This window comes from Castanea sativa, chromosome 11 (assembly GCF_040712315.1).
Source record: "Castanea sativa cultivar Marrone di Chiusa Pesio chromosome 11, ASM4071231v1".
NCBI lineage: Eukaryota > Viridiplantae > Streptophyta > Magnoliopsida > Fagales > Fagaceae > Castanea > Castanea sativa.
The window spans coordinates 39,039,330-39,053,580 of NC_134023.1; the positions used below are offsets into that span (position 1 = coordinate 39,039,330).

Genomic DNA, 14,251 nt, shown 5'->3' on the forward strand with positions numbered 1-14,251 from the left:
AATTTGAATGTGTAATATATATTATTTTATTATGATATATGTAGAAATAGAAACAGGAATGTAAGGTGAGTTGTAAAATAGGATAGTAAAATAGATAAAATAGCGTTTGAGGATGTAAAATATGTGTTTTTTTACATCCCGTTGCTAGTGCGTTTATAGATCACCTAATAGTCTCAACCCACAAAAGAAAGAAAAAAAAAAACTCATAATAAACTCGATTATTTGTACTATCCAAACAAATAAAATGAGCGCCCTTTAGAAAAGCCAAAAACAATTAACAATTAATTTTTCTTTGTTTTTGTTAATAACACGGTGTAATGATATGACAACAAAATAATGGTGAAATAGTGTAATAAGCCTAACATGTAGTGATCAACTGCCAAACGTTTTCATGGTTAGAAAATTAAGGAGGGTAAGTCGGCAGAGCTTTTGTATTCTACATACTAAAATCCCATAGATAGACAATCTTAGTCTCTTAGTATCTACTTTAAGAACCAAAAAGTGTTTCCAATTTCAAACTTCTAAATTCTAAGAAAGACAATTGAAAGTATTTGTTGATTTCTTTTGTTTATGATTCAATAGTTGCAATAGAGAAGAGAGAATTTAAACCCTAAATATTTTCTTTAAAAATACTCAAAAGGTGACAAAACTACAATATTCTTGGCATTACGATTATAATAAATCTTCGTTGGTTATCATAATTATCAAATTTCTTATTTAGATAAAAAGGATTATGCAGTTGCATGGGTTACCGGCTAGAATATAATAATTGACAAAGATTTGTGAACTAATTATAGTAATAATGATAAATATAATAATTGAAAAGGTGAGTTCAGCTTCTCCAACATAGTTTTTTCTTTATTTACTATTTTACACTGTAGACGGCCATGCTGCCTATACAAAATTTGGAGAGTTTTTGTAGGTGGTCATTTTTCTAGACTTTTTCCCCCCACTCTAACGGCAAGTATTCAATTTGCATCAAGGAGAAAATGAACAAATTTCAGGTAGCTAAGAGCTTGCCATTTAAGGCTAAGAAGTTAGGGTGATAGATTGTAGTAATAATCTTATCTTATAGAATAATGGACCAAAAAAAAGACATGTTATAATCTTTTGGAGTTATTAGCGTAATACAATCATAGAGTTAAAAATTTATCCTTCCATGGTCAATGAAATTGATTAAATCCTAGCTGGTCATCAACTGTTTGATTATAACGATAAACTATTAATTAATTAGTGAAGGAGGAAGCATGAAAGCTAATAATAGTATAGAAGTTGAATTGTAAATTAGAGAGTTCTTAACAACCATGCATAAAATTAGTTAATATCAGTTGGATGGCTTTAATGGTGATGAACTCAGGTACTACAGTATAAATAGCTTCAAACCATATAGGGAAACCGTCATACCATACAACAAATTGGCAATAGCAGAGAAATAATATGGGAAAGAATTTGAGCATTGTAACAATTTCCTTGCTATTTTTGTTGGCATCCACCAGTGCCGTGCAAGTCTTTGATGTTAAATCATATGGAGGACAACCTAATGCTGATATCACCCAGGTATAAATATGTGTAGCACAATTAACTATACCTAATTAACATGAAAAGTGGGTTCTAGTTAACTTAACTAGTAAAGTCTTTTAATGTCAAATAAAAGAACTCGGTTTCAATCTCTGCTTACACTAAAAGCTATTCGGTGTCCTGACCAGATGATACAACATTAACATGAAAAATGATTGTAATATACTAATTTTGATTTATCATTACGTGTTTATTAGGCTTTGACAAAAGCTTGGACAGCTGCGTGCGCAGTAGCAGGAAGTAAAGTTGTGATTTCAGCAGGGACATACAAACTAGGTGGAGTGACTTTCTTAGGTCCATGCAAAGGTGCTATTGAGTTTAACCTTCAAGGCACCCTAGAGGCCCCATTAGATGATGCCTCCTTCAAGGGTAAAGACTTTTGGGTTTCTTTTGAACGTATCGACAGTCTCACTGTGTCAGGTAGTGGAATTTTTGATGGCAAAGGACAAACAGCATGGCAAAAAAATAATTGTGACAAAGAGTCCGGCTGCAAAAACCTTCCTATCGTAAGATTTCATCAATCTTAATAATTAGCATATAAATTTTCATTATTTTTATGTAGATATATACAGACACTACAACTTTAAGAACTTTAATCATCACGAAATACTAATTCAAGCACTTATTCCTTTAATGATGTTAAGGATATTATCATATTATTAGTAATTTGATGTAAGCTTTATCTAGTGAGGTGTCACAACTCACCAAAAAAGAAAATTCAAAATTTATATATGAGAAAGTCTATTTACAAAATATGGACACAACTTTTGCGCCATGACCCTAACTTGTGCAACTGTGTAATGGAGAAAAAGTGGTGGTTAAAGGTGAAAGTGATGGTTCAACAATCATACTCACATATAACATCAAATTGTGACAAATTGTTTGGTCTAGAAAGAATTTTTTATATTATATTGTTGAAGTAGTACCAACAACATTCATTGATATATATTTGTAATTTTTATAATATAGTAATTCAAAGAAGCGTTAGCATTTTGCTATAATATATTTAAATGAAAATATTTTTAGGAGAATATTTAAATGAAACTATGGCATTCATATTTGGTGTTCGTTTATCTAACTTGTAAACATGAACAGAATATAAGGTTCGATTTTATCACAAATTCAATAGTCCGTGACATTCAATCGAAGGACAGCAAATTTTTCCACATAAACCTTTTGGGATGCAAGGGCTTGCAAATCCAACATGTTACCATAACTGCACCCGGAAATAGCCCTAACACTGATGGAATCCACGTCGGACGTTCATCTGGCATCACCATCACCGATGCCAATATTGGAACAGGTGACGATTGCATCTCCATTGGTGATGGAAGCCAAAATCTTACTATTAACCAAGTGACTTGTGGACCTGGCCATGGTATCAGCGTCGGAAGTCTTGGAAAGTACCCAAATGAACAACCAGTTTCAGGAATTAGAGTAATCGGTGGCACCCTTAGCGGTACAACGAATGGTGTTAGAATCAAAACATGGCCTTCTTCCCCCCCTGGAACTGCTTCTGATATGCATTTCGAGAATGTTATCATGAACAATGTTGCCAATCCTATCCTCATTGATCAAGGCTACTGCCCAAACGGTCAATGCTCAAACAAGGTTATTATAAACATCACAAATATATAAACTCATTTTGATGTTAAAAGTTAAAAAAAGAAAAACAAATTACAGATACTAATATCAAATTCTTGGGTGGGTTTTTGTTTGTTTGTTTTGCTTTCAGTCTCCCTCGAAAGTTAAGATCAGCAATGTTAGCTTCAAGAACATTAGAGGCACTTCTTCAACAAAGGAAGCTGTGCAGCTTATTTGCAGTAAAAGTGTACCATGCCAACAAGTGGAAGTTGCTGACGTTGATCTCGCATTCAAAGGTGCTGGAGGATCTGCTACTTCCACTTGTGTTAATGTCATGCCCACCCTTTTGGGAAAGCAAAATCCTCTTGCTTGCACCATCAAAACATAATAAAGTATCTCCCAAGCTATTGTAACCAATGCAGAATAGGGAAATACTATTTGCAAATAGGTTATATGAGTTCTATTTTAAGTAGAATTTCATTTACTACAGTCTATCATGTTCCCTTTTTCTTTATTTAAATGAAATTGTGGAATGTTGGATAGTTATTTTTAGAGTTGTTTGAGTTCAGGCTTTTACTAAAAGCTACCATGGTCTAGAGTGCTATTGTAGATAGTATTTGTTCTGTTACTATAGCTGGGATATTTCAGAATAAAACAAAAATTGTTATTAGACTCTTTGTAATTTTTTTTATTCTTCACCAAATAAATGCTTGTGTTCATGATATGGTAACATTCAATTGATCTGCATGCATGTTTTTAATGCTGAAATAACTTGCTCTCATAGTCTTCAATGACGATAAGATGTAAAACTTATAAAACGGATGTCATATATTCAAAGTTGTTTCTCTAAATATTGTATACTTTTAATATTTATTTCTATAACAACTAAATTTTAATCACTTTTGATTCTAAAAAAAAAAAAAAATTAATCACTTTTATTTCTAAAAATATAACACATATTATTGAAGTTGATTATACCACCAACGCAAAAATTAAGGTAGAAAAAAAAAACCCAATTACATAAATATTTTAGTAAACATACTTAATTTTCTTACTAAAATGAAGCAATTTCGGATGATTAATTAGCATATTCTAACAAATGATTAACACTGAAATTAAAAGATTTCAAGTACGTACCTAAATGGTTTGTTGCATTAACTATTGTCTTTTATCAATATTTTTGTGGCTCAATGACATAACACGCTTTCATTTATTAAGAGAATCAAGGTTCATTCAAAACAACGAATATTTACATTTACATTTACGTCTATTTTTTTTTTTTTTTTTTTTTTTTTTTTTTTTCGTTGGTAAAAGATAATTGAGTACGAATTAATCATAACTATTAAATCTAGGCCTGTGTGTATGCATAAAGTTTACATAAATAAAATTGATAAATGTGAAAAATATTTTAAATATAATGGTATCCCCATTGATATAATCTCTACAACCTTTACATTTTAAATAATATTATTTTGATATCCAAAACAACAGTTCCACTTACGTACTATTTACATATTATTGAATTCTATTATTATTATATCATGTATAGTAAATATGAATGCTACATCATTCCAAGGCAAACATAACTATCTACTCAGCTACTACTAATGATTGTGATTGAAAATAACAAAACTTCAATTTGCAAAATGCAATAGCAACCAATGGGCCACTGCTAACACAATATTAAGAAACAAGGCTAGATCCTTACAACAGCTTAATGATAATTTTAATCAATTTAATCAAATATTAACTGAATGGTTAAGCAATCAAGATTCAAGTTTGACATTGTTCATGGACAAACGTTTCAATGTAGTGAAGAATATACACACCCACACAAAGACTTTATAGGGCAAAACCCCAAACTGTAAAAAACACTACGAGACTAAGCCCAACTCAATAACTCTGCTACTAAAGGATGCTACAATACATTATTTACTCATACGATTTTCCCGTACTTGCAACCGGTTTCGGAAATTATCTCCTCGCTTCGGCTAGCTCTTGTAGATGCTGCTATAGACATCAAAATCTTATGATGTATTCGCATTTGTTTGATTGATCATGATGAAATATTTGTGATCCAATTAATTTTCATTTGATGATGTATCAAAAACGAACAATCAAAAAATGAAATCAAGCCACATGGCAAGCCCATGAGTTACTACAACACACATAGAAATGACACTTCCCACACGAGCAAAGTACCACATTTTAGCCATGTCATTTCGCACATGCGCATCATCCCAGATAACCTGGTCAAACAGGACGGTCCGGTTCAGATTTAAAAACAGTGCTTATTATGTGGCGCTCTAAGCTTCTATTTAGTCTTTTTAACCTTATTTCATTAAATTTTTTAACTGTTACCTCATAGATTAGAGTAACTTGTAAAGTTGTTATTTATAACTATTTTGTCTTATTGGTCCCTTTTGGTCCCACTTCAAGCCACACACTAAAGCCCAATTGGAAAGGCCCAATAGGCCAACCCAATTAGATAATCAGTTAGTTATAAAAGGAGAAACATACATAATTTTTTATTAAGCAAAAAGAATTAGAGAGAGACATCATTGTGAAATGGTGTGTATGTGAGAGTGAGACACTCTATCATTCTCCATTGAAAACTGATTAAGAGACCACACATCTTGGGCATAAAATGGAATTGGAGTGACGATTAAAAGTGTTCCCAAGTACTTCTAATCTTGGGCAGAAAGTGAAATTTACATAGTGCACGTTGTCAATTATGAATGAAATAGATCATTGTTTGTTGCTTCCGCTATGTGTTTTGTATGAGATACAAAACTAGATTTTTCAACAGTAATGTAGGGTAAAAACAAAGGGAATGAAATAAAAATGGGTAAAGTGTTTATTTGTTCTGGCAATATTATTGATTGTCTTTATATTTTAACTACTGTTAAGCATGAATTAGATAATTATGAATTAGATGATAATTCTGAATTAGGTAATAATTCACATGTGAAATCATTAAAGAGAAAGTTCCCTTCTACTAGTAAAGCATATCTTTGGCACTTGCGTTTGGGTCATATTAATTCAAACAGAATTCAAAGACTTATCAAAGATGGACTCTTAGGGCTCATGGACTTTGATGAATTTTCAGTTTGTGAATCTTGTTTGGAAGGTAAAATGACCAAACGACCTTTTAATGCAAAAGGTAGAAGAGCTCAAGATTTGCTAGAACTAGTATATTCAGATGTATGTGGTCCTATGTCAATCCAGGCAAGAGGTGGTTATGATTATTTCATTACTTTCACTGATGATTACTCTAGATTTTGTTATGTGTACCTATTGAAACGGAAGTCCGAAGCTTTTGACTAGTTCAAAGAGTTTAGGGCTGAAGTTGAGAATCAATTGGGTAAACGCATAAAGGCTATTCGATCTGATTGAGGTGGCGAATACCTTCTTGGGGATTTTAAGGATTACTTGAGTAAAAATGGGATTATATCCCAATTGATTGCACCTAGATCTCCACAACAAAATGGTGTTGTAGAAAGAAGGAATATGACTTTTTTAGATATGATTAGATCCATGATGAGTTATTCAACTCTACCAATTTCTTTTTGGGGATATGCCTTAAGTGCTGCAATGTATTTTCTAAATTTAGTACCTTTGAAGTCTATTCCTAAAACACCTATAGAGTTGTGGAATGGGCGTAAGCCTAGTATGAGACATCTCCATATTTGGGGTTGTCCAGCACATGTGTTAAAATGAAAGTCTGACAAGTTACTGTCTAAAACAGAAGTGGTTTCCTTTGTAGGGTATCCAAAAGGAACAGTTGGAGGTTTATTCTATAGTCATAAGGATAATATAGTGTTTGTTAGCACAAATGCCAAATTCTTGGAGATTGACTATATGAATAATTTTACTCCTAGAAGTAAAGTTGTCTTAGCTGAAATGAATGAACCTGTAGTTAAACAACCAATAGATGAAACTAGGGATGATGTGGATGTATTAGATACACCACAAGATAGTACTCATGATATGTCTAGTACACAAGCGCCTTGTCGTAGTAGGAGAATTGTTCGGCCTTCTGTGAGATTTATAGGTTTGGGAGAAACTTATGAAGCTATCTCAGAAGAGGCTGAATCGGATCCCTACACTTATGATGAAGCAATAAATGATATAGATGCACATCATTGGGTTCAAGCTATGAAATCTGAATTGGATTCTATGTATTCCAATGATGTATGGGATCTTGTAGAGGCGTCTAACGGCATTAAACTTGTTGGTTGCAAATGGGTTTACAAGAGAAAGAGAGGGATAAATGGAAAGGTTGAAACCTTTAAAACAAGACTAGTGGCGAAAGGGTACACAAAAAAAGAAAGCATTGACTATGATGAAACTTTTTTGCCAGTAGCCATGCTTAAATCTATCAGAATTCTCTTATCCGTTACTGCTCATTATGATTATGAGATTTGGCAAATGGATGTCAAGAGTGCATTTCTTAATGTCAATCTTAAAGAAGAAATCTATATGTTGCAACCGGATGGTTTCATAGCAAAGAACTAAGAGCATATTGTTAGGATTAGTGCCCTTAAATCCTATTATATGATGTTATGTATGATATTATGTATGACATTATGTATGACATGATGTATGACTTAATAATGTGATTGATAAAGTTATTTTATTATTATCTAAAATAATGGTAACATGAATATGGGACATTATCATATAGTCCATGAGATGTATTGTATGTGATTTATGTGAAAAGTTACAGAAGATGTAAATCACAAGTTCTTTGTAAACTCAGAATTTATAGTTCGTAGTCAGTAATGAAATTGGGCATTTCATCTGCGAAGACTATAACGTATCAAGTAAGATGATTTGTCTTGATCATGGAAGTGGAGACTTCTAGTTGATATGTTGATATGTTTTAAGAGTTAAGACATATTGAACAGGACCGCTGTGAGATTTATTATTCTCCTAACAACTGTCAAATGAATAATAAATCTCATGACTTCTATTTGCATGAACTCTTAATCCTAAGAGAATAATGGACCTGATCATGAGGTGTAGGTTACTTTGATATATCAGGAGTGAGATCTAAAGTGATGGTCAAAACCTCAATATGTTGGGCAGCCATATTTAGTGTTGATGGAACATATATACTCAAGATGGAATTCATAGTCTCTTGATGGAGATATAAAATATTCCCTTGAGATAAGTTTAATGGGTTCAATTATTTAAAGAGTTAGGCCTAACCACTTTAGTAAGAAATTACTAAAGTATATATTTATGAAATTGGATTTCATAAATATATAATGAATAACTTCAAATAATTAAACCGGGTACTCAATGATAAGATGTAGTAATTTACAAAGTGGCAGTCCACATTTATGACTTTGTGTTACTACGAATATTTTATGAAGGGGTTGCATGTATGATAAAGTCTTGAGATATAATTTATTAATAAGGCCTAGAGTGCAATCATATTTATATAGTGGTATTAAATATAATTAATGGTAACTTTGGACTTGTCAAGAGTTGACGGAAAAGCCCAAGGCCCATTGGAGCTAGTGTCTTATTGGTCCCTTTTGGTCCCACTCCAAGTCACACACTAAAGCCCAATTGGAAAGGCCCAATAGGCCAGCCCAATTAGATAATCCGTTAGTTATAAAGGGAGAAACATATAGAATTTTTATTAGAAAGAAAAGAAATTAGAAACGGTGTGTGAGAGAGTGTGAGACACACTTTCATTCTCCCTTAAAAACTGATTGAGAGACCACACATCTTGGGCGTAAAGTGGAATTGGAGTGAAGATTAAAAGTGTTCCCAAGTGCTTCTAATCTTTGTTTTGAATTTCTCCACACCAAGGTACGCCATCTTGTTCTTAAATTCTGAAATTTACGTAGTGCACGTTATCAATCATAAATGAAATAGATCCTTATCTGTTGCTTCCACTATGTGTTTTGTATGAGACACAAAACCAGAATTTTTCCTTCACATACGGTATGCAAGTTGAAAAGGTCCATTTATGGACTTAAATAAGCATCTAGGTCATGGAACATCAGATTTGATCAGGCAATCAAATTATTTGGATTTGAACAAAATCTTGATGAACCATGTGTGTACAAAAGACATCAAGGTAAAGTAATAATGTTCCTAGTGCTTTATGTTGATGATATTCTACTCATTGGGAATGATGTAGAGGTAATGTCATCGGTAAAGGTTTGGTTGTGAAGTCAATTTGATATGAAGGACTTGGGTGAGGCTAACTTTATTCTAGAGATCAAGCTTTGGCAAGATCGCAAGAATAAGATGTTAGGCTTATCACAAACTGGATATATAGATAAGGTTCTAGAACGGTTTAGCATGCAAAACTCCAAGAAAGGATTACTTCCTTTTAGACATGGAGTTCCTGAGTCTGATGACCAAAGGTCTAAGACTCAAGAGGAAGAAAACATGATGAGACAAGTTCCTTATGCTTCTGTGGTAGGAAGTCTCATGTATGCCATGCTTTGTACAAGGATAGATATTTGTTATTCAGTTGGCATAGTCAGCCGATATTAATCAAATCCAAGACCTAAACATTGGCAAGCTGTAAAGCATATTCTCAAGTATATACGGAGAACGAGAGATTATATGCTTGTTTATTGTTGTGAGTGTTGGATAATCAGAATTGTGATAATGTTAGCTAGCTAAATGGGCTTTTGTTCTAAAGTTTCAGCTCTATGGGTAGAACGTAGTTCGTTTGTTTTTGAGATGAATGGAGAGTTTTATATTGAGTTTGGGGTGCTACTAATGACTGCCTTTTGGTTAATATAAAAGGCTACCCCAAGGTGTTAAGCAAGTAGTAATTTTCAGGTTTGCTTTTGTTAAAATAAAAGGAAGGCTGTTGTGCTAACTATGTTTAAAGGCAAAAAAAGGTTCGAGCAAAGGTGCTACCAGTGTCCCTTACCAACTTGGTAGCACGCATGGGTTGGCTCACATAAAAGGTCTGAAAGAAACTGACCCATACCCTCCAAACCACACTTCCTCTATTTCCCCCATATGTCGTATGGGCGTAGGTCATGCTTAAAAGAATAAAAGTATAATATGATATAATGCATGAATTGATAACATAATGAGGTCAGGCTCGATTGGGTCGAGCTTGTAGAAAATGTGTCATGAAAATGGATATCAACAATTTTTTTGGGTTTGTGTTCTTATGTGTTCTCGACAAAGAGCTTGGGTTCTTGTGTTCTCTTGATAAAGAGGAACTCAAATCTGAATTAATGTGTTTTTAGTTTTTAATTCTTTTTTTTTCTTTTTTTCCGTTGTTAAATTGAGAAATTAAAATTTTAAACTATATGTTGACATGGATGTTTAAATAAAAATTTTAAAATATTATTTTAATGGCCACATTAGCATTTACTGTGCTAACAGTGCACTCCATTTGCCACGTAGACAATTTCCATTAGTGTTGTAACGGTAGTGATAAAATCGAGATAATTTTTTTTTGTTTTTTATTTTAGGGAGTAAATGTGGTAAATTTAAAAAGTAGGGATCAAGATGGGAATAAAGTCAAAATGTAGGGACCAAACTGGTATTTCCTCATTTTTTTCTCTCTTACTATTAATAGGAACCTCAAGTTTTCCTCCATGGGAGAACTAGATAATATAACTGAATGGCTAGCTAGAGATATCTTAGGGCAAAAGGCGATAATGATAGAGGGGCATATTCTGTTATTTAGATTTTTATTAAATATTACTAGCTTTATATATATATATATATATATATATATATATATATATATATATATATAATTTTTTTGATTTATTTTTCTCGTTTTTTGAGATGCAAAAACATTAATTAAGTTTTTATATTCAAATTCCTCTAACATCTCTTTTTCAATTGACAATTTAAGTTATCTGCTTTATCTTTCTTATAACATATGCATATAAGATTTTATGAATTTTAACTTTATAATAATTTCCGTTGTTATCTTCCAACGCATTTCCATTAATATTTTATTTTATTTATCATTATCAGATTTTCACCCAAATTTTCTGTTATATATTGGTTATAAAGAGATCGTTTTTGTTTTTCTTTTTTTTTCTTTTTTTTAATATTGGTTGCTAGTAACAAATTTATAAAGAGATCTTTCTTTTTTCAACTAATTCTTCTAATCTTTTTTTCATTTTTCAATTTTTCATATTCATATACATATTTTATTGCAAACATTTGTATTACAAATAAAAGAAAAACTATCTATACTTTACACTATAAAATTATAATATAATTAGAATGAAACAATATTTAAAGTGTAGAATAATAAAACTTGATTAATAAAAAGACACTATTGGAACTTTTTTTTTCTTAAACATGTTCATAATATTACTTAGAAACAACCAACTTAATACAAAAACAAAAAAATTGGCTTTATTAAAAGCAAGCAAACATTCCATCATAGGCATTGGGTCATTCAAAATAAGGAGGTCAGTTCTTCGTACAACACTCATTTCAGCTAGATTGTCAATGCATCTAGTTTTCCTATAAGCATGTGACATCGTGCAATAAAAGAAGATCCTCACCAAGTTTCCTCAATCAAAAAACCTTAGAGCACTAGCATTTGGAGGTGTAAAAACCCTCCAATTGCTATTTTAGCCACCAAAATCATAAAAACATGCTCCAGCTGGGTTGCTATATCTAAAAAAATTTGCAACCCAGCTATAGTAAGATGGTGCATTTGTAACCTGACTGCTGCTGGCTGCAAACTTGATTTAAATTATTTTATTACCCTCTGGACCCACTACTCTTTCCCCTGACTCTCTTCCCTCATATCTTAGCCTCTCTCTCTCTCTCTCTCTCTCTCTCTCTCTCTCTTTGTTTTGTTTTCCCTCCTTTCTTTGTCTCGATCCATCTCTCAGATCAGCATGGAGGGTGTGGAGCAGTGAAGATCAACATGGAGAGTGTGGGTTTGTGGAGATTGGCGTGGAGAGTATGGTGGTGCTGATAGTGGGTGGGTTTAATGGGTCGTGATGGTGGTGGTGTCGATTGTGGTGGTTTTTGCAATGGGTAGGTTTGTTGTGAAGGGGTGTTTTGGTGATGGTGGTGCCGATGGTGGGTGGGTTTAATGGGTTTGATGGGCGTGAGTTTGAGCGGCCTTGGGTGGGCATGGGTTTGATGGGTTTTGCTTTGCAGGTTCATGGTGGTGGGGATGGGTTCGACTTCTCCTCTTCTGATCTCTTTGGGATTTTGATTGAGGTTTGGAGGGTGGGTTTAATGGATTTACATCAAGATTGAATTTCAAATCTATGATGGTGGTGCTGGTGGTGAGTTTTGGTTGATTTGTGCATTTTGGTGGTTTCTTGTGATAGTTGGTGGTGGTTTTGGATGGCTGGTTTTGGTTGATTTTGTGGGTTTGGTGGTTTGTTGTGATGTCTGGTGATGCTTTGTGGTGGTGGTTCGGTGGGTTTGGCATAGGCTTTTTGGGTGGATCTTAGTGGTTTGCCGTGTGAATGGTGGTGGGTCAAGGTGTTTTGTTGAGCCTATGGTGGTGGGTCTTGGTGTTTTGCTGGGTTTCTAGTCGTGGTTCAATTGTTTTTTATTCTTATTTTTTTACGGGTTGTGGGTGATGTTGGTAGATAGTAATGGGGAAGAGTTGTTGTGTAGAATAGAGAGACGGGAGAGAAGAGAGAAAAATAGATTTTTTTAAATATAATTTGAATGTGTAATATATATTATTTTATTATGATATATGTAGAAATAGAAACAGGAATGTAAGGTGAGTTGTAAAATAGGATAGTAAAATAGATAAAATAGCGTTTGAGGATGTAAAATATGTGTTTTTTTACATCCCGTTGCTAGTGCGTTTATAGATCACCTAATAGTCTCAACCCACAAAAGAAAGAAAAAAAAAAACTCATAATAAACTCGATTATTTGTACTATCCAAACAAATAAAATGAGCGCCCTTTAGAAAAGCCAAAAACAATTAACAATTAATTTTTCTTTGTTTTTGTTAATAACACGGTGTAATGATATGACAACAAAATAATGGTGAAATAGTGTAATAAGCCTAACATGTAGTGATCAACGCCAAACGTTTTCATGGTTAGAAAATTAAGGAGGGTAAGTCGGCAGAGCTTTTGTATTCTACATACTAAAATCCCATAGATAGACAATCTTAGTCTCTTAGTATCTACTTTAAGAACCAAAAAGTGTTTCCAATTTCAAACTTCTAAATTCTAAGAAAGACAATTGAAAGTATTTGTTGATTTCTTTTGTTTATGATTCAATAGTTGCAATAGAGAAGAGAGAATTTAAACCCTAAATATTTTCTTTAAAAATACTCAAAAGGTGACAAAACTACAATATTCTTGGCATTACGATTATAATAAATCTTCGTTGGTTATCATAATTATCAAATTTCTTATTTAGATAAAAAGGATTATGCAGTTGCATGGGTTACCGGCTAGAATATAATAATTGACAAAGATTTGTGAACTAATTATAGTAATAATGATAAATATAATAATTGAAAAGGTGAGTTCAGCTTCTCCAACATAGTTTTTTCTTTATTTCCTATTTTACACTGTAGACGGCCATGCTGCCTATACAAAATTTGGAGAGTTTTTGTAGGTGGTCATTTTTCTAGACTTTTTCCCCCCACTCTAACGGCAAGTATTCAATTTGCATCAAGGAGAAAATGAACAAATTTCAGGTAGCTAAGAGCTTGCCATTTAAGGCTAAGAAGTTAGGGTGATAGATTGTAGTAATAATCTTATCTTATAGAATAATGGACCAAAAAAAAGACATGTTATAATCTTTTGGAGTTATTAGCGTAATACAATCATAGAGTTAAAAATTTATCCTTCCATGGTCAATGAAATTGATTAAATCTTAGCTGGTCATCAACTGTTTGATTATAACGATAAACTATTAATTAATTAGTGAAGGAGGAAGCACGAAAGCTAATAATAGTATAGAAGTTGAATTGTAAATTAGAGAGTTCTTAACAACCATGCATAAAATTAGTTAATATCAGTTGGATGGCTTTAATGGTGATGAACTCAGGTACTACAGTATAAATAGCTTCAAACCATATAGGGAAACCGTCATACCATACAACAAATTGGCAATAGCAGAGAAATAAT

At 32.8% G+C, this 14,251-nt stretch overlaps 1 protein-coding gene across 1 annotated transcript; it reads left to right on the forward strand.

The window, feature by feature from the left end:
• Positions 1 to 1,437: 1,437 nt before the first annotated feature.
• LOC142616476 (exopolygalacturonase-like) lies at positions 1,438 to 3,550 on the forward strand. The gene is made up of 4 exons (XM_075789326.1): positions 1,438 to 1,557; positions 1,776 to 2,084; positions 2,674 to 3,189; positions 3,314 to 3,550. Exons 1-4 carry the CDS (start codon positions 1,438 to 1,440, stop codon positions 3,548 to 3,550), a joined length of 1,182 nt encoding a protein of 393 aa, XP_075645441.1.
• The last annotated feature ends 10,701 nt before the right edge of the window (positions 3,551 to 14,251 follow it).